This window comes from Conger conger, chromosome 8, assembly GCF_963514075.1.
Source record: "Conger conger chromosome 8, fConCon1.1, whole genome shotgun sequence".
Lineage (NCBI taxonomy): Eukaryota > Metazoa > Chordata > Actinopteri > Anguilliformes > Congridae > Conger > Conger conger.
This window is the reverse complement of record NC_083767.1, coordinates 21848262-21870386: the sequence shown is the minus strand read 5'-3', so window position 1 is coordinate 21870386 and position 22125 is coordinate 21848262. Positions and strand designations below refer to the sequence as shown.

Sequence of the window (22125 nt, the reverse complement as noted above, 5' to 3'; positions counted from 1 at the left end):
TCATTTTTATTGATTTTGATTGATGTCACAATCACAATTGGTGTTCCCTGTTCACCTGATCAAATAAGCCTCGATCTCACCCTGGTGCGACACTGGTCCAACGTCAGAAGAACGTTGCAGACATCTGTGATCTCTGAAATTCTGAGAGGCTTAAGATTTCCCAGAATTCTGTTGTTCAGCCTGCAGTTCAGAGCAGTGGAGTGGTCCGCAGTACCCCCCCCCACCCACCCACCCCCCCCCACACATGTGCGTGCCCTTGCCCCGCCCTCAGTCTGCCGAGCTTTCCTGAAGGCCCTTGAGGAAAAACTCGTCCTGAGACAGGTGGCTGTCTATGCTTTCTGAGTAGATGCTTCCACAGTTGCTGCTGCTGGCGATGCCCAGGAAGGTGCCAACTGCCCGGCCCTGCCGCGCGTGGCCCACCGCATCACTGAACACCTTGTTTATCTGCTCTTCTGACGGCATCCACCAATCAGGATTAGAGGCACAGTGAATCCGTATAAACTCTACAGAGGCGAGGGAGAGAATGGGGGGGGGGGGGGGGGGACAGGGGATGGAGGGAAAGAGAAGATGGAAGGAATGGAGAAAAAAGATCAGAAAGAGGGACAGGGTGAGGAAGAAATTAGGTTGGGCTGAGAAGGAACGGAGAATAGCAAGAGTGTGTGCCAACAACATCCAAACAACATGTCCGCAGCGACATCGGAACAAGGTCACAGCAATGATGTCAGAACATCCCATGCTGGAGGAGTGGGGTAGTGAAAAATATCTCTCAGCTCACGTAACCGACACGTAACTTAGCAAACCCCAGGGAAGTACCTTTAAGGTCGGTTTTCAGACACAGAATATGTTTAGTCCTGGAATAAATTGAGTATTGTATGGATAATCTCCATTAAAAATAGGACTGGGACTAGGCTTAATCTGAGTTATAACAAAACATAATGATGAGAACAGGCCATTCAGCCCACCAATGCTCGCCTTTTCCTACCATTAAATTGTACCTATTACTTAGTTTGCCTAAAAACAAAATAGTATCTAGCACCATATCAAGCCTGGTCTTGAAAACCCCCCCAGTGTTTCTAACTCCACTACAAGCTATTCCATGCAGTGCCCACTCCCTGTGTGACAAAATGTCTGTAAAACACTTCCTAAACTGGCTAACCCTTTCCAAGGAAAAAAAACAGACAGTAGATGGTAAGAGGATGGTCCAAGTGCAGGAGAAGGATGACAGTCCTCCCATTCCATCATGCTCTTAGGATTGGCACAACATCAACATAGCCGATGACGGGTGTGCTCATTGTTCGGTGGTGTACCTCTGAGGCAGGTGACCTTGACTGGGTTGAGCGGGCGTCTCTCTGGGCCCGGATCGCCGGACTGAGCGGAGCGCTTCCTCTTGCCCAGGCCGCAGGAGTACTTGAGCTCGTCGGTGGTGAAGACGAATCGGATCAGGTAGCGCAGGAGCCGACGCCCGTCTTTCTTGGAAGAGTTGACCGCCTCGTCCCACTGCTTGTTGGTTATGAAGACGGGGTAGTTTCCCAGGAGCTGCTTACTGCCCTGGGGCACAGGAGTGGCATTTAATCAACACTGATTATTGGCTGACTGTTTTTGTAAATGTTGCCAATTCAGCTAGCACATACAAAATGTACCAAATGTAAATCCAAAATGTCGCAGATCTGGGTAAAATATGTAATTCTTTACTGAGCATGTCTGGTGTATTGGAACATATGAAACACTGAAAAAGTGCAAAGCTGGCCCTCTTGGTTGGCTTTCCTGCACCAGGTCTGGTACATTTCGGAAAGTTATTAAAAAATGTGTATTTAGACTTATTGGCAAAGCTGGAATTGAGCTGAGAATGATGGAGTGATGAATGATGTTTGCTGAGTGGGGTGGGGGTGGTGGGGGGATATAGTGGTTGTGACACTATTTATTGTTGCGTAGGATAACTTTGTGCACATTTTCTTCTCATGCTTGTGTTTCCCCTACTGTACTGCATGTTTGCTGGGTGCAACTTTGATTTATGAGAGTTGAACGATGCAGATGAAGTTTGCTGTGGTAGTCTACACCTTTTCACATGTATTTTTTATTTTGTTTTTCTGTTAAAACAATCGTGTGCGATTTATATTGACTTTTACGGTTACCAACCTACAGTTATATTCTAGTCATGCTCACTCCTATTATTGCTTAACCAAATTTGGATAATGGAGTGGAGATAAAGGAGTTACACAGATTTTCTCATTACTGACATATTTTTATGTATCTCAGTGTAGCAGATGTTAGTGCTGCTTTCACACCTAATTGCATAATATTAAACATCTGCCTCATAAAGCACCTGTCTGTCAGTAGATATACCTTCAATAGAAGTGTACAGTGAGTTTACCTTTTCATTATTAAAACTCATCCTATTACATGTGCAAGTCAATCACCCATTACAGGCTTCCACATTTAGTGAAAAGTGGTGCCAAATAATTTGAGTTGAACGTACATAATGTGGGCAGGGGTCAGAATGATTCAGAATGTTGACATATTTTATGCAGCCAATTTGTGTAAATTGCTATTTCCTTTTGCCTTAATGTATATTTATAAAAGGTATAGGTATATTACTGTCTCAGCCTTTCAATTCAGTAAAAACACAAAGGCCTAGCATTTTAATAGTCCGCTAATGCACACATCACTCACTGAAAATGTGGCTTGTCTCAATTCAACATCCAAGTGTCCTGTTGAGGGGCCTTTAGTGTTTATGTTCCAAGGGCATAAATTACCTCTGTCAGCTGCTCCTCCAGAACAGGCTGCAAGAATTGGTTGTGGTGCTGGAGGACGGTCTTGAAAAAGTCCAGGACTGTCTGACACGGGGCTGCAGCAGAGAGTGACCACAAGAAATCCTTGAGCCCTGATCCAGGATCACCATATCCAAGCCTTATTCTACCCCAAAATACTTCAGGCAGAAAGGAATACAACTGCTGCAGGGTCAGTGCTTTGGTGATATTTTAATATTTCTATAGAAAAATAACATGGGACAAATCTGCCATAAGCCATAACAGTTCAAACTAACAGACTTCAGTTCAGTGGCTCTATGGTGGAGATTGGCCGTATATCACACTCAGGTTCATGATATTTGCAACTTAACATGTAACCTGAAATGAACCTCACCAGTTATTGGCCTATTAAGGTCTCAGATGTTTTTTTCATGAATGACAACCTACAGAGAACATCCCTGTTTCTTTAAACTACTGTCACAACAATAAACCATAAACCAACAGTTGCAGTACTTGCATCGTCACCATTACCCCTCCACCATGTAATAAGACCTCCCAGCCGCAAGGGGGTGGGGGAGGGTGGGGGTACCAGGAATGCTGTCCAGCTTGCACCGCAGGTCCTCGTTCTCCTGCTGCAAGCACAGCACCTCCTGCTCCATCTCCACACAGCGAGGGCAGCAGCTCTCCTCTTCCTGCTCTTCCTCGGGCAGAGTGGAGGAGGGGTGGCCGTGGGACTCTGAGGGCGAGGGGGACGCCCAGCCGCCCAGGGTGCGAGCGGGGGAGCCCGTGGGGGGGGGGGGGTCAGCTGGGAGGCCGAGGTCAGGCGGGCGGGCGCCGGAGATGAGGTAGCCCTGGAGCGATTCGGTGAAGGCACGGAGGACGGCCGACGTCCGCGGTCGCTGTTGGCGGTTCCCGCTGCCCTTCTGGGACTCTGCCTCGGAGGTGTCCGTGTGGTCGGTCCCCCACTGCTCGCCCGCCTCCTCCTGCTTGACGCAGGAGGGCAGGGACAGGGCCGCGGGGAGAGGCGCACGGGCATCCAGGCACCTGCCACTGCTGTTGAGAAGCGTGAGGACGCGGCTGCACTGCTGGGCGAAGGCGTCCAGAATGAGGCGGTTTTCTACGTGAATGCATGTGTGTGTGTGTGTGTGTGTGCGTATGTGTGTGTGTATGTGTGTGAGCGTGTATGTGTGTGTGAGCGTGTGTGTGTGTGTGTGTATGTGTGAGCGTGTATGTGTGTGTGTGAGCGTGTATGTGTGTGTGTGAGCGTGCATGTGTGTGTGTGTGTGTATGTGTGTGAGCGTGTATGTACGTGTGTGTGTGCGAGCGCGTATGTGTGTGTGTGTGTGTGTGAGAGCGTGAATGTGTGTGTGTTTGTGTGTGTGTGTGAGAGCGTGTTAAAGCAAGAGAGAAAGAGAAAGAGAGAGAGACAGAGAGAGAGAGTGAGCATCAGCAGACATGACCGGACGTTACAGAACAGCATGATGTCACTTCCCTTACACGACAGTATAAACCCGAGGACCAGAGCTTTGTTCCCCGTGATAAAAAAAACAAAACATATATTGAGGCAAAAGGAAATAGCAATTTACACAAATTAGCTGCATGAAATGTGTATGTCAACAATCCTACTCATTCTCAGTCCTGACCACATGATGTATGCTTTGCTCAAATGCAGAGGAAATACACAAGACCCCGCGCTTTACTAGGACTAAGATATGTAGACACATTCCTTGACTTCATCCATACCCATGTCCAACATTTCATACTTCAACATTTCCATTACAGGTATTTATCTCCAAAAATGATGCACTGAAAATTAATTAACATCTGAACCTTAAAGATTGAAAAAGAAAAATAACATGCATTGATTGGAAGTCTTGATTGGAATCCACATAATGTGCTAATTCAGTAATGAACACTTTTATATCAAAGAGTATCTATTTTTTTATCCGGAAAGTTAAAATCATTTCAATGGAAAATTCATCCATAAAATGGACGTAAAATACATAAATGGGTAGGAGACTATTTCAAAGGCTATTTCAAAGCACAGAGAAGCCACCTTGTGGTTTGGTGTAGTACTGCAGTGCAGACACAGTGGTGTTCCCTTCATGCGTTTTCACCTCTGCTTGGTATTCCTGATATCTCAGCAAAACAATAATATTCAATACCAAATATAGAATAAAATACAGAAGAGCAACTTACAGTACTAAAAATGACAAAAACGCATGCATCTCAAGCACACACACGCATGCACACACACCAGACCTGGGTCAAATATGTGATTGCTATATCTCCTGCTAATATCTCCTCTGATGAAAGGCTGGGATCTCATACAACAGGCCACCATATTTTGAGTTGCTCAAATGCCTGCTAAATACAGTGGGCTCCAGAATTATTGGCACCCTTGATAAATATGTGCAAAACAGGCTGTATAAATTAGTTATTGACATGAGCTTAATTTTACAGCTTGAGTAAAGTAGTGCCCTTCAGATAGATAGATAGATAGATACTTTATTCATCCCGAGGGAAATTTTAGAATTAATTACATTTAATTAATTAATTAATTTAGAATTTATTAATGATTCAATGGAATCAACTAAGCTTGCATCTTTCAAATAAGAAACAGGTTCCACAATTATTATTTGTGCAAACACCCCTGGCAAAGATGACAGTCGTGAGTCCTTTCCAATAATTTGTGATAAAGAGAACGCATTTGTAGGGATACTATACCTACCATTCATCCATGCAGAACTTTGTTGTTGTTTTTAACATTTCTGTGTGGATTTTAACGTACACTTGGGGTCATTGTCCTGCTGGACAATCTACCTACGACCAAGACAACCTGATATTATGCCAAGATGGTACTTTGTTGTATTCATTGTGCCATTGGTCTTAAATAGTGCCTCTGGACCACTGGCCGCAAATCATATCTAAAAAATCAATGATCCACCGCCATATTTGACAGTAGGTATGAGGTGCTTCTCCTTGTATACATTCCATTTTGCCACCAAACATTCTGATGGTGTGTATGGCCACAATGCTCAATTTGTATCTCATCTGATCATAGCACTCCAGCCATAATTCCAAAGAGGTTTCTTCTGAATTGACAGTTCTTTGGCTTTTCTCATGCTGACGGTTGACAAAGGGATTATGCATACTTCTTACCTTGTTTTTATACACTAGTAAAACAGGATGGAATTACACAATATAGTTCCTTTAGACTGAGATTAACTAAATTAAAGTAAAATTCTATTGTCAATTTTATGTAAATTCTATTTACAACAACTGCTAGGGGTGCCCATAATTTGGCACCTGTGGTTTTCAGAAAAAATTTGATTACTAAATAAAAAACATTGTAACATGAGACTAAATATATTTGATTAACACATACTAAACCTATTTTCTCATGATTTGTTGTTAATTCCATATCTGAGTTTCTAGAAAGTAGGAGGGAGAGGCCTCCCATGGTAATCTGAGAAGACGTTTCCAGCTCCAACCTCATGTGTGATATTCGCAATGTAAAGCACTCACTGAAAATGGCCTGGATGTATGTTTGTTTTTATAAGGAAGGTCCATGCTTCTCCTTATAGTCCCCTTAGTTTAGCGGCATGTCTCTTATCAGGCTCACAGTCCTTTGGAAACTATACTGCTCAAACTCATATTTTACTCAAAATAAATACTGTACTAAAACTCATATTTTATATTTTAATGACAAACATTAACTACATGCTGTTAACTACTAGAGGTTTTTACATTACTATTACATTAATTACTATTACGAATTACTATACCACATCACTCAGGAGCTTTCGGTGACTGTGGCTTTGTCATGAGCAACACTTAATATGCTGTAGTCTACACTTCATGGCCATGACATGAGCTGCAACTGAGCCAAATCTTTGCCAAATGTGACCGTCAATCAACCACACAGACTTATTTTCCATTTTTACCAGATGTAACCTTTGACAACGGCCTTTTCACAAAGTTAGCACAAAAAAAAAAAGCATTCAAGAAAGAATAATATCAAATTCATTAATATCAAGAATTAATGATGTTTCTCGTACAAACATTTTCACTGAAAAAGGATATAAAAGTGATAAGGTTCTTTTTGTTGGTTGTATCAAGTGGATGTTCCAAGACAGATTTAGCCATATTATATTTCCATCCATCAAAATCTTTTTTTGGATTACAAAATACAAATACAAAAAAGTATGCTTTTATAACAAAACTAAACATTAAAACACTTAATGTGCTGGCAAATAACAACTCATTCAGCAGGATACAGTTATTTGTTTGGGAAATAATTGAAACCATCAATTTCCATAGGAACCACTGTGCACTCTAAATATGAAATCTAAATCTAGCTCCGGTATCTTCTTCAAAGGTACCTGATTGCTCTTGATCTGTGCTTGTCTTTTGAAGTTGTGTCTTTAACACAGAACACCCACACTAATTTGTGACCAAATCCTTGGCTTGACGCGGCCCATGCTAGCCTTGAACTGCACTATGTTTTCCCCTACAGTAAAGATGAAAAGCCACCAAGCTCCTGTCAGAATTAACGAAGGCAGTTTGCCATTCCCAAATTCCCCTGTTTGCTTCCTGGGGGAGGAAGTTTGCAAAGGGCGCTGTTAATAAGGCAGACTTTTGGCACTGTTTCTGTCATTTGCAGGCTCATCTTTGAAGACTCTTCGTTTCAATAGTAATTGGTGCTGTTCCAAAATAAATGAGTGAATTGAAATTATAATGCCATTTTACTGACATGTAGGTCACAAGAAGATACAAATGAAGTCGGCTGAAACTCATTGCCATTCAGCTACACTACTAAACTAAACTCTGTCAAAAATTCTGCTCTGTGTGTGCCTGTATGTGCACTTGCATGTGAGAGAAAAAGATAAAACTAGAATTGTGTTACGGAATTTAATGGAGGGTACATTTGCTTTTAGTATTATGTTGCAAGCAATCATTAGCACAATTTCCAATGGAAAGAAGTTTTCTCCAATGGCTTCTATGTACTCAAAGCCTTAAAGCTCAAGAAAATGCATTATAAGTATGGCACTACTTTTATATGCTATTTATTAGTCTTATTTTTTAGACTTCAGTCTTCTGCTGCTGTAGTCCATCCACTTAAGAGTGTTGACATGTTGTGTGTTCAGAGATGCTCTTCTGCATACCACTGTAATGTAATATAAAGCTGGTGTACAGGTCTACCTAATGATCACTGAGTGCATATACTTGTATTTCAATACCTTCCCTCTCATGTTTCAATGTTTTTCTATTAAGTAATCAATTTCTTTCTGAAAACCATTGGTGTCAAAATGATTGGAATTGGCAATGCAATTGTACTTAATTTAGTTACGCTCAGTTTAAAGGAACTACATTGTCATTGCATCACTTCCTGCTTCACTAAAGTATGAATATAAGTATATATTCAGAACAGACAGATAGTAATTGACCGCCACAAGTCGGGTGATGGGTACAGAAAATACATAAATAGTTAAACATAGCACTTATACACCATTGCCGTACAAACCATTTACAAGCTTGCCGGCAAAAAAGGAATGCATACCCATGCTATTGTGTAATATGGAGGTGGGTCATTGGTGTTTTGGAGATGTTTTTCTGCCAGTGCTCCAGGGGCACTATTTAAGATCAATGGCACAATGAATTAAAGAAAATACCAGGAAATTTTGGCAGAAAATCTTGTTGTCTCTGCTAGGAAGCTGGTCAGAAGTCTCCCACAAATCAGCAATTTGCACCACAGGCAGAATTGAGGTTATAAAAATATGTGTTATCCTGCCAAGTTTGATATTATTTTTTGTTTTTTTGAGGAAATATATATATTTTTTGAAAAATATAAGACTTCAGTTGATTCCATTGAATCAGTAAAGTTTATGTTTTGTGCATATTTATCAAGAGTGCCAATAATTCTGGAGCCCTCTGTATGTGTTTCAGCCATCTTTTTTCCCCACAAAAATATAGTAAAAAACTTAATCTAATGTCTCCCTGATGTGCCGATTTGTTGTTATTTACACAATATAAAAATATTTTGGGTGGCAAGGATGGTGCAGTGGGTAGCACTGCCGCCTCAAAGGTCTTGGGTTCGAATCCCGGTCGGCCAGGGCCTCTCTGTGTGGAGTTTGCATGTTCTCCCCGTGTTTGTGTGGGTTTCCTCCGGGTACTCCGGTTTCCTCCCACAGTCCAAAGACATGCAGGTTAGGCTGATTGGAGAGTCTAAATTGCCCGTAGGTATGAGTGTGTGTGTGAATGGTGTGTGTGCCCTGTGATGGACTGGCAACCTGTCCAGGGTGTATTCCTGCCTTTCGCCCAATGTATGCTGGGATAGGCTCCAGCCCCCCTGCAACCCTGTTCAGGATAAGCGGGTTAGGATAATGAATAAATGAATGAATGAATGAAAAATACTTTGTGTATGAATTAGGACCAGATTGCATCACTGCCGAGTCACGGTATCTCACATGCTTAGTGGAAGGATCTGACTCTGCGACTGTCATGTCCATATATGAGTCCCCCTTCTCCCTACTGCTGGCTCCAACGTGCACAAAATGGCAGCACCCGAACACTCCACTTCGACAGTGTCAAAATGCTTTTCACAAGCTCATGGAAAGTAAATGGGTGATGTCACAGACACTTGGTCCATATTTTTCTACAGCCCATGATCAGGACAAGCCTAACTGTAGTTAGCAAATTATTACAATTTTGACTTGCTAGTGGCTACAGGGTTGCCAACTTTATACTCCTGGAAAGCATGGTTCATTGTCAGATATCACATTAGAAATGTTTACTTTTATCCCAGGAAATGTAATTCTCTACAAAAGTATTTGGCTTGTATATGCACCCTATCAGCAACAATTTGCAGATAAGACTTACTTAACTAAGTTATCTATCTATACTGAAGCAGTAATAGATCTGATCTGCTTCTACAAGTGCTTGGTATGGTTTGAAGACAGCTAGCTATGCTCTATGAAAGTAATACAAAGTACTACAAAAATATAATGGGCTACAGTTACGTCTGCAGATTTAATTTCTCACTTTGTTCCAACCAAGATCACTTTCTGTTTTGACTGGCTTGGCTTCTTCAAATTGTTGCTTTGGTTAACTTCTTGTAGTGGCTTGAGCCAAGGTTGAAGGATCATATATTTCACAAAGCAGGATTACTGAGTTAGCTGGATATCTGGGCTGAGTGAATCCCGGAACAGCTCTTTTTACTTTGTGCCTACCTATAACCAGGGGTTCCGTGTTTTACTCAGTTATCCAGCAAAATTCTGCTTTGTGAAACAGGGCACTGGTCTTTTCTTCAGTAACACAGCTATATTTATAATCAAACTTTTCTTCACTAAGCAATTCTTCACTAAACTCGAGTAGAAATTTGCTACAGCCTGCAACACAGTGCTTTCTTCCATATTTAGTGCTGCGATGAATACGTCATTCCTCTATAAGGAATGAATATTAATACATTTTTGGTGGGATTGTTGGTCCCAATACCACTATTTGGATGATATTGCTAAGGATATTATATATTTATTTCCTATTGCCTAAAATGTGTGAATGAATGAAGTGTATTTAAATTAAAAAATATCCCACATATTGAGTACTGCATCATAGGGTTAAATCATTGACATACAGACCATAGAGGGGGGGGGGGGGGGGTTTACTCATTAGAGATCTAAAGGTGTGTTACCCCGTATTTGGGTAACCATATCAGGTTTTCTTTCGTATTTTTTTCACCTATGAAGTCAAAAATAGACTTGTACCAGGTCTTCGGTACTATTTTAGTTGGTGTTTCGCCGAGGAGTTGTTGTCCTGTTTTTGGTTTTCCCCTTTCTCCTCTAGTGGTTCCTTTAAATTATATTGGGGAGAACCCTAGATTATATTAGTGGTTATCACAGGTTCTGGTGGTAACTTCTGGTCGCGTCTGGTCCTCCATCCCCACACTCTTATCCTGAGGCCAGTGTGATACACTGTCATCGTCTGGTCTGCAGTCCGTCGTTGTCTGCTCAAGTCCCCTCCTCACCCCCCAAACCCTCCCTTCCCCATCCCTTGTTTGTTTGTGGTTGTTTTGCTACCAAGCTCTGTTTAATCTTTGCATCTCTAAAAAACAAGATAAGATACCAACAGCCGCAGTGAACACATCTGATGCAGGCTAATATGTAACTCACTCTCGGAAACATTTTTCTCCTTCAAGGATCAAATTTCCCAAATGTAACCTGAAAGTACAGTAATGCTCTCTTTTGGTAAAAAAATCATACATTTTCCAAGATAATTCTTTTTCAAAATTTGTATTAGTGCTGACTAGTGAGAGAGAAATTGAAAACAGGATTCCGTGATTAATCACTGTGTGAAAGAAGTTGCCTGAATCTGCCATTAAAAAGGTAGCATGTTAGTTTGTGTAATGAGTATGCATGTAAAGATGCAAAGTTCAGAAAAACAACATTGTGATATTTGTACTGGTACAACAAGAACCTTTGTAAACATTTTTACAAGATAAATTAGATATGTGAGACAGCAACCAGCAAGACAATGCCTTGAAGGATTCATGGGTTTGAAACTTGTGACTGCTATTTCAAAACCAACCAACCATTCTGACAGAAGTGTATTACTGATTGATCAATCATTGAAATAAATTGGGTAATCAGAAAATAGTCTCTCTTCCTTGTGTTTTAGATTAATTACACAACACTAGGGATACAATTGTATGCACCTATAGGGTACTGCCCCAGCAACAACCATTTGTACCTTTCCAGACACTTTTTCTATGTTTATTTCTGAGAGCGCTTCAAGAGATGAGACACAGACCTAGTTTTTTCGCACACTTTAACCATCAAGCAGCCTAAACCCTGCATTTCACTGCCCCCAGAGAGTAGGCTATTAATGTAGACACGGCCAGCTTTCAACATTGTTGATTATAACATCTACTTGGCATACACAAATTGGTGTGACGGAAATAAATAGCCTAACCTACAATGCAGCTGCTACAAACTAGACAAATAGGCTATCGTACACTCCTGAAATGCTTACAACAGGTGGAAAGTCGCAATCCCGTCCGATTAGCTTGTAAAATAAAATAACAGAAAAACACAAACTTATTGCAGTGACTGAGAGGTCAGCTCTGATCGTTCCGGCCGTCTCTGCTCTAAGGGAGATAAATCTCTCAAGCTCATTGGGAGACAAGGCACGTAATTACGAGGCCCTCGCACGTTCCTGATCGGTAGATTTGAGCGCCTGGCACTGAGGCATGTCTAACTGGCTGGCGCAGATGTGCAGATTTATTAATATGCACAGTGTATGTGTTTATTCACTGAGATATATCTGATATCGTTTCCCCACAGACGCCGTTTAGAAGGATGCTCATAAAATTTCATTAAGGACAACATGTGCAAGGAGAGGGGGATTTATGAGTGCCATTTATTTTAATCACAACTCTTTGGAAAGGCTTTTAAATGCAATTTGCTTTATGACACGGATTTCAGCGGTGTGGGCCTTGCACCCCCTCCCGATTTCAGGGTGCTAAATTAAAAAGATTGCCATCTTTTCTGTTTGTCACCCCCAGGCTGCTGTTTCCTTTTTTCTTCACCCACGCCCCATCCTCCACAAAACACAATTTCCACACTGGAAGAATAATCTCTCTCAATCTGTATTTTACACAAACATTAAGACACATATATACACAACTGTATGCTGCAGAGCTGGGCAAGCATTTTGTTGCTTTTCTTTGCTTTGTTAATTTGTAAAGGTTATCTTTGGTATTTGGTTGTAGAGGTGAGATATTATTTGGCTTGTAGGGTGTGTGGTTGAAGACCATTTCTGTGAGTGTTTTTGTGTGCGTGCGTGTGTGTGTGTGTGTGTGTGTGTGTGTGTGTGCATATGTATGTTTGTGTCTGTGTGCCTATGTGTGGGTGTGAAGGCATATGCACTTCCACATGCATACTTTGTCTCCCTATATGATGTACATTTTCATTTGTAGATTCTAGTGTTTCGATTGCGGCCTTAGGAGAGAAACAATGCAATTAGATAGGGCAAATGTGTTCATGGTGTTTAGCCCTGTCACCTGACCGCCCACCATTTTTTTTTTCAAACCTTGGCTGGACATCACCCAATGAGGGCAAGCATCCTCGAACCCTGCTGCTGCTGGTTAATGTATTTAAGATGGCCATAGGAAAAGGCTGGAGTGTGATGCAATTGGTTTTGGACCCTTGTAGAAGAAATGTTTTCTTTTTTAACCTAGCATACATATCTTTTACCTGTGATCAGGAACCGCAACCCAAGCAGACACAGGGGGAACATGCAAAATCCACACAGAAAGGCCAGGATTCAGAACCAGGGACTTCTTGCTGTGAAGCAACAGTGCTACCCATTGCACCACTCTACCATCCCAATATCAGGTGGTGCAATTATATCAATAACAATTGCTGTGCAACATGATGGCATTGTCCCATTCTTGCAATTATGTGCAGAGGAGCACTCATCTGCTGTGGAAACGCATCATAAATTCCCAGAGGCAACAAGCAATACACACCATACTGAGAAGCAGAGCCAAAATGTCCTCCAGTGTCAGTCAGCCCACCAGGTGTCAGTTATTGCAGCGCTGTGAGACCACAACAAGCCACAAACAACAACGCCCCCCTGAACTGACCCTTCTGCATGATTAGCGTACGGACCTTAGGACCCTACACCAGGAATGAGATAAGATGCGCTGTCTGCAATGGAGCGAGGACACAGGCTCCGTATGCAGGCAAACTACTGCCCCCCCACCATCTCCCCTGCCGCCACAGAGATAAGGCTGTTTGTATCTCTGGGGACAATGGACAGCTCTTTCGTCTATTCAGGCAGGCTTATGACTGTTAGATAAAGTTCACCCCCCCCCCCCCCCTCCCCCAAATAAATGTGAGTATGAAGGCTTTCCTGCACGCATGCATACACACACACACACACAACAACTGAGATAAAGAGAGGTTACAGAAAGGGAGAGTGTGTGCAAGAGACAGAGACAGAGAAAGAATGGGTAAGAGAGTGAATTAAAAAAAGATGTACAAAGGGAGATGAACATACAGTGGGCTCCAGAATTATTGGCACCATGTATAACTCAATACCATACAAATTGAGAAGACTGCATATTAAAAAACATGGATAATGGTCTATAGTTAATGTGCAAACATATTCAGAAGATGCAGGTAATTGACCATCACAAGTGGGTAATGGGTACCAAAAAATACATAAATGCTTAACCATACCACTTGGCACTGTAAGGGCAATAATAAAAAGGCATAAAACATATGGAATGGTTGCAAACTTGCCAGGAAGAGGATGCAAGTGCATAGTATCCTCATGGATGGCAAGTAAGATGATGAGGGAGAACATAGGTAACCCAAGGATCGCAGTTTTAGAATTGCAGAGATTGGTGCCTTGGGGTCATCAAGTCTAAAAAAAACATTAAAAATACACCCTCATACCTTATTGAGCACAATAAACAATACCAAGCATCTTCAGTTTGCCTTATTGGAATTATGACTGGAAGAAACTGCTATGGACAGATGAGACAATCATTTAACTTTTTGGCCATACACACCAGCATACAATGTTTGGCAGCACAATGGAATGCATACAAGGAGAAGCACCTCATACCTACTGTCAAATATGGGTCATAGATGTTTTGGAGATGTTTTGCTGCCAGTCATCCAGGAGCACCATTTAAGATCAATGGCTCAATGAATTCTAAAAAGTACCAGTAAATCTGGTTGCCACTGCATTTTGTTCGTAGGTAGATTATCCAGCAGGACAATGACTCCAAGCATACATCAAAATCCACATAGACATGGATAAATAAAAACAACAACCATGTTCTGCAATGGCCATCTCAGTCTCCAGACATAAATCCCAGAAAGACCTGTCATTTGAAGAGGTGGGTATCCCAAGGATATCAATGATTTTGAAAAGTTCTGCATGTATGAATGGTCAGAAATCCCTCCAAATGTATTCTCTAACCGTATCACAAATTATAGGAAAAGGCTCATGGCTGTCATCTTTGCCAGGGGTGTTTGTACAAAGTATTAAACCAGGGGTGCCAGTACAGTAATTGTGGAACCTATTTTTTTGTGGTTTTATTTGTAAAATGTAATGATTGATTCCATTGAATCATTAATAAAACACTAATTTATGCATGTTGTGCATGTTGGAAAATAAAGCTTATGTCAATAACTGTATTTTAATTTTTTTGTATACAGCTGTATATGCACGGTATGTAAATCCTGATGCTTCAAAGTGGTGTTGCAGGTTTTGAACAGATTAAACAGATCAACCTACCTATTGACTAATGCCCCATTTCAAGCTGTATCCCTTTAACTGCTTCATTTTTATTTATTTTTTTCAGAATAATCAGTTTGTGTATAGATGACAGCTTATAACAGGAGCACAAGAAGAAGGAATTTGGGCTGAGGAGGTACTTCAGCGTTCCCTTGATACAACACTCATCCAGGAAGGGGCAGCAGATTAAGTTAAACCCAGCTCAACCGTAAGGACATGTGCTGTCAATCATAGCTAACGCACATATCCTTTTGCAGTGGCACAGGCGGTGAATCCACTTGACTTCAAAATAGGTATTCCAGCATCTTTCATATCATGAATGATAACATTTCGCTGACACAACTGCTGCCCCTTTTGCATGTGATTGATAATTAAGTAAATTTGCATGCATTTCAATATGGAAGTGTTTCTTTGCATATTGTTTGCTGACTTAAAACATTGAATTATATGACAGTGAAAGTCAACACATGAACAAATGAGTGCTGCACATCCGTCATTGCATAGATTTTGTGGCAAACAAAGGCCAACCTACTATAGGGGAGATTGGGGATGGTTTAAACAATGGGCTAGTTGTAACACCATCAATTTAATCAACAAAAGATCACTTGGGATGACCAAAACTGGACAGTTTTGTCCAGAACCATATTTCTTTGAGCTCACAGAAGTTTGATGACTCTATATTAAATGGTTGGTGTTTTAAGCCAAAAGAAACGGAGGCACAAAAATAATAATTCTTATCTCATCAACAGTATTGTTGATGGGTTAACTTCCGAGGCAGTAATAAGCAGTTCCTTGAGTCAAATGTGATGCTTCAGATTCATGCTAGCTTCAAACCCACATGCCAAAATAGCTGGCTATGTAACAGCTGCCCAGGTTGGGGATGGTTGTGACACTTAACTCTGACTGAAACTCATTGTTTTTGGCATTTATTCATTTCTCAGCATGCCTATGCTTATGGCCCTAGAGAGAGAAACAATTTAATTGGATGGGGCAAACACACTCACGCACACACAAACACACTGTTACAGTATATTGTTTTGGAAATACATTTTTAGAAATAGAGTTGTTTTAAAATTAAAGGCTATGAAGCATAATTTATTTTATTTTAAATATATTATTTTGAAAAGGGCAATGTTATAAAAAAAGACATGTATATTTGTAGAACGGACTTCTGTTTTCAAATTATGTTAGAAAAAGGCTGTTTTATATTTCATGTTTAAGAATAAGTCTTTACTTTTAATTTGTTGTATTACTAAGAATGTACTTTACTCCTATGCACAAGTTCTTGTATAAATGTAATAATATGGATCTGATTTAAGCCAATTTTCTGTTCCCATTACATCCATCCCCAACTAGTGCCACAACTCTCCCCAGTCGTTGGGGTAAGTTGTATCAGTGGCACTCACACTGATGTCTAAATTACTTTTGTAGCAGACAAATCTGGGTAGCTCCTGTCAAAGTTTGAGAGCATAAACACTCATTGAGTTATATATGTTGGAGAAAAATGTGTTACAATTGTCCCTGGTCTCACCTACTGTAAATCCACAATACGTTGGCTAAGTAAATAAGAAGCCTAAATAAGCAAGTAAGTAAATAAATAAATAGGGCTTAATAAAAAGCTAAAATATCCGACAGAACCGAAACTCGAAAGCATAGGTTGGCTCGAGTCCCATGGAGTTGCTCAATTAATCTGCTTAATTTTGCAGAACAGATTTTGAGCATATATTTATTCCAAATATCATCGGGATGACAAGCACATTTGATTTCGAAACGCGTATAATTACAGGAAATAGGCGAAATCTAAGCACTGAATAGCAAGCCTAAATTACGCATAATAAAGCCGTACCACTTCGGACAAACTGCGATTTCAGATCATTCTCACTAGTAGGCTACACTACCAGTCATGTTGACATGAACGGAACCACTCCACAAGTTATCCTTTATGTAGCTGATTTTATGCATCTTAGCACTGCGAAAGGTGCTAGAATAGACCAAATGTAGGCCGATATGTAATCTAATTATAGGCTCCTGTTATTGTTGCTTTAGAATTTACTGTATGAAACTTTTTCTCAGTCCGCAGTCAAACTGTAAGTCGAAAAACATACCTGCGCTCAGTTCTTGACTGCAGTCTGGAGATTCGTGGCAATGTACGGAGCTTCCTGCCGGGTACCTGGTGCTATGATGGTCCGATGCGCCGCAGACCCTCCGCGGGGTGCCCACGGTTGCTGTTGTCGCCACCGCTGAAGAGGACGTGGCGACCCCGCAGCTGGGCCCGGTCTCGTAGGGGAATCGCTGCTGCAGCGTGCGCTGGTGGTGCTCGCCGCTGCTGATGACGGAGGGCTGAGGGTGCTGATGTTGATAATGGCTGTGATGATGCTGCCCGCCGCCGCTTGCTAGCAGTGGGATAGTCAGCATAGTGGGTCTGTCATACCTTGCTTTGACTGCCGGTCGCTTGCTGGGGAAGGTCTTCAGGGCACTATAAGGGCTCCGCTGTCTACAGATTTTGGCGGAGCAGAGTCCCTCGTCTGCCGGCGGCATGTCCTCCATCACTGTGAATCTCGACTGGTGGTGTGACTTTGCCTTTTCTGTCGCGTCTAGTCCTCTGTCGTCCCCGTACTACGTGTGTCGCTTAGCCCAGCAGGCTATTCCCCGCACCCCCCGCTGTCTGGCTCAGTGTCTCCGCCACTTCAGTCACTCTGGAATAGTGTGACGGAGGATTCACTTTACTGACAAGCCACCGAGCCAATCCCCTGACGAGAGAAGCTCGCTTTCGCGATTCTACCAACGGGGGAATACGGGCGGGACGTGCACGCGCCGCCTGAGCAGCGCATGTTGCAGCCGTAGGGGGTGTAACATCAGTAGTGATGCTTTTCATTTAAACAGTAGGCTATAATGTAGAGTTTTTCATTTTCATTTCATGTTTTTCATTCTTGTAGAGAAAGTGACACATGCTTCACTGGTCTGGGCTGTATGTTGGCCTATTTATTTATTTATTTATTTATTTATTTATTTATTTGTTTGTTTATTTATTAACTGTTGCACATCTACATGGCTACATCTTATAATAACATAAAAAGATCAAGCACATTAAGTAATATGTTGAATGGTGAACAAAATGTATTTTTGTGATAACTTTACGCTCAGTGATCACTTTATTAGGTAGACCTGTACACCATCAGGTTAATGTAAATATTTAATCAGCCAATAATGTGGCAGTAACTCAATGCATAAACGCATGGAGACGTGGACAAGAGGTTCAGCTGTTATTCAGACCAAATGTCAGAATGGGGAAGAAATGTGATCTAAGTAACTTTGACCATGGAATGATTGTTGGTGCCAGAAAGGGTGGTTTGAGTGAATGGTGCGAAAAACAAAAAACATCCTGTGAGCAGCAGACACCAGAAGGTAATAGTAACGCAAATAAGCACACATTACAACAGTGGTTTGCAGAAGAGCATATCTGAACACACAATGCATCAAACCTCTAAGTGGATAGGCTACAGCAGCAGAAAAGTAATAAATCTAAAAATAAGTCTAATAAATACCTAATAAAGTGCTCACTCAGAATACATGGAAATGCATTCACAAACAGATTAAACAGACTCTGAATAAATCATATTATTGGAGCTGGACAAGTAAGCCATATATTTAATGAATATAATTTGGTTAATTATAAATATGCTGCATTAGGATGAAATTAACAACATATTTGCCACACAAGCAGGCAGAGAGAATAGGCTGAATAAGACTTACAGATTGTTGAACTGTAGCAACCAGAGGAAACTTTTCCACATACATTGTATATAGAAAATTAAAGAGGAGCTCCGCTGAACATAGTAATAATTTGAAATTGTCTATGTTCTTTATATACATTGGATGCAATGTTAATTCATTGAATGTAAATGTGAATTTGGATTGCTTTGTTGCAACACATAAGTTTGATTTGCAGCACGATTATGTGGGACTTCAAATAGAAATCATTGGTGGCATAATTTGATCCCTTTTTACACTACCCACACCCCAAGCCACTGGAAATATAAGTCAAACTGTATAGATCTGATCTGAATTACAGTCCCCACCCCAAGTATTGGATCAGCAAGGCCAATTCCTTTATTTTTGCAATACGTTGAATACATTTGTGGTTGAGATAAAGAGTAGCAAATCCCTTGCCTGCAATAACTGCATCAAGCCTGCGACCCATTGACATCACCAAACTGTTGCATTGTTCTTTTGTGCTGCTATAACTGCAGCCTCTTTCAGTTGTTGTTGTTTTTTGTTTTTTTTGGGCGGGTTCTCTTCAACCTCCTCTTCAGGAGGTGAAAAGCATGCTCCATTGGGTTAAGGTCTGGTGATTGACTTGTCCAGACTAAAACCTTCAACTTTTTCTCCCTAATGAAGTCCTTTGTTGTGTTGGCAGTGTGTTTTGGGTCATTGTCTTGCTGCATGAAGTTCATCCCAATTACTTTGGACACATTTCTCCGTAAACTGGCAGTCAGAATGTTTTTGTTGACTTCAGAATTCATCCTGCTGCAACCATCATGAGTTACATCATCAATAAAGATTAGTGAGCCCACTCCAGAAGCCCAAGCCCTCTTCCTCTACCGTGCTCCAGAGATGAGCTTGTATGTTTTGGATCATGAGCAGATCCCTTCTTTCTCCACACTTTGACCTTTCCATCACTTTGGTAAAGGTTCATCTTGGTCTCATCAGTCCATAAAACTTTGTTCCAGAACTTTTGTGGCTCATCTCTGTAATTATTTGCAAATTATAATCTTATTTTCTGATTCTTACTACCGATGAGTGGTTTGCATCTTGTGTTATAGCCTCTATATTACTGCTCTCTAAGTATTTTTCAAACCATTGATTGGGATACCTTCACCCCTGCCCTGTGGAGGTAGTGTCATGTCACTGACTGATGTTTTCGGGTTTTTCCTCACAGCTCTCACAATGCTTCTATCAACAACTGCAGTTGTTTCCCTTGGTCGACCTGTTCGATGTCTGTTGCTCAGTACACCAGTGGTTTCTTTCTTTTTCAGGACATTCCAAGTTGTTGTCCAAGCTATCCTCAATGTTCGTGAAATGGCTCTGATTGATTACTCTTTTCTGAACTTCAAAATGGCTTGCTTTTCTCCCAAAGACAGCTCTCTGGTCTTCATGTTGGTTTATCTTTTCTAACACAAATGCAGTCTTCCCAGGCAAAATCCAAGGCTAAAACACAGAGTAGATATTCAGAACTATTTATTGTTTAACCAATCAATCTAACAGGACACATCTGGGCAACAAGAAACACCTGTCAGTCACATGTTCCAATACTTTTGCTCAGCTAAAATTGGGTGGTCTGATACAAAAGGTGATACATTCCAAGTTGTTTAACAAAGCAAAATAAACCAGGAAATAAAAGCTGAAATTTGGCTCAGTAATCTCATATACAGTACTCTGCAAAAGTTTTAGGCAGGTGTGAAAATGTTGTGAAATAAGAATGCTTTCAAAAATAGAAATGTTAATAGATTATTTTTATCAATTAACAAAATGAATAGAAGAAAAATCTAATTCAAATCAATATTTGGTGTGACCACCCTTTGCCTTCAAAACAGCATCAATTCTTCTAGGTATACTTGCACAAAGTCAGGAATTTTGTAGGCATATAGTCAGGTGTGTGATTAACCAATTATACCAAACAGGAGCCAAACATCAATTTAATATGTAGGTTGGAACACAAAGGGCTGGAGAGCGGTACCTCCCTTAGGAGGTTCAATTAAGTGTGCCTAATGGCATTTTGGAGGACACCATTGTATATTCATTTTCAGTCTGTATGCAGAAAATGGATGCAAAGTAACTGAACATGAGAATTCATCTTTTTTATTTGTCATTGAAATAAGAGTCATACCCTGCCTCTTGTGCAATTGCGCATTTGGAGGCTGCCATTATGGCTCCAGGGCTCAACTGTGGCAAGTTGAATGGACTACACTGCCATGACAATCATCTTTCATGTACCACTGAGCTAACCTCTTCCATAGAATCTTAGAATGATAAGACAGATGGACAATGTCAGAGACCATTCGACAATGATGAGAAATAATAACTGTTCTACAACAGTACATATTATTATTATTATTATTATTATTATTATTGTTTCATATTTCTTCAAAACATTAAAGCAATTTAAGTTTATTCCTGAAAAGTATACAGCAAGGAGTTCAAACTAAATCATATTCATTCATCGTGCATTTATATGCATATTATTTACATAATTGTATTAATATATTCAATTAATTGTTTAATTAATTGTATTTGTATTTAATTTTATTCCACATTCCGTTCGATTGCTGTGAATTGCCACAAGGGGGAGCCATATCAATACAAGTTCAGTTTAATATTGTAACTGCTCTATTTTGACATTGCAACAGGTGTCACGCACGTTTTTTCGTGCGTGCATGAAACCAACCGACAACTGCACTTCCAGCGCAACTGCTTGCGAGATTGGCAATTCCCTCTTTCCATTGGCGATGCTGTGACAATATTACATCGCAAATTGTGATACATGATTCCTGGGTTGTGGGGCGCCTCACAGCACCAATGACCGAGTGCCGTGCTTCAGTTGCAATTGGATGTACAGGGCGAATCTGTGATGCATACTCTTCATTATGGTCCAGAGACATTTCAGGTTGACTGAGCCTCAATTTTTGGCATGGTGCGCAAACATGCGTGGTTTTCATTTGTGGGTTTACATTTCAGTTGCCACTGTGTTTGTAATTATAGTTTAGTTGCATCCTGTGGTTCAAACGTCTCAGATTAAGTATCTTCAAACTAAATTGCAAGACCTGTTGAATTAGTTGCGTTCCCTAACAACACAATATTGATAGAACCCGTTTTTCCTTCACTTAACATCAATGAGACGACGAAAAAAGTGATGGACAACGCTACTTTGGAGAACCCCCTTTCCTTCCCTCCCATAATTACATGAATGCGCACGTCCAGGAAATGGACAGCGTGCGCGTCTGCAGAGCGCTCACTAAAAAAGCGACATATTTGAAATGAGTAGAGAAAGACCAGCTCACCAGCGCAT

General features: G+C 41.0%; 1 protein-coding gene across 1 annotated transcript; it reads right to left on the bottom strand.

Moving 5' to 3' along the window:
* Nucleotides 1–267: 267 nt before the first annotated feature.
* On the bottom strand, nucleotides 268–17723 carry LOC133135172 (BEN domain-containing protein 4). Its single transcript, XM_061251980.1, has 5 exons — nucleotides 17165–17723; nucleotides 3337–3864; nucleotides 2754–2845; nucleotides 1308–1548; nucleotides 268–503 (listed from the first exon to the last, which is right to left on the bottom strand). Exons 1-5 carry the CDS (start codon nucleotides 17604–17606, stop codon nucleotides 268–270), a joined length of 1539 nt encoding a protein of 512 aa, XP_061107964.1. The 5' UTR covers nucleotides 17607–17723.
* Nucleotides 17724–22125: the final 4402 nt, after the last annotated feature.

Excerpts from the sequence above, each read along its gene's own strand:
- LOC133135172 (XM_061251980.1), bottom strand. The coding sequence starts at position 17,606 with ATGGAGGACATGCCGCCGGCAGACGAGGGACTCTGCTCCGCCAAAATC. Across the intron at positions 3,865-17,164 it reads CAGTCAAGAACTGAGCGCAG|AAAACCGCCTCATTCTGGAC; the intron begins GTATGTTTTTCG and ends GCATTCACGTAG. Across the intron at positions 504-1,307 it reads CAAGGTCACCTGCCTCAGAG|AGTTTATACGGATTCACTGT; the intron begins GTACACCACCGA and ends TCGCCTCTGTAG.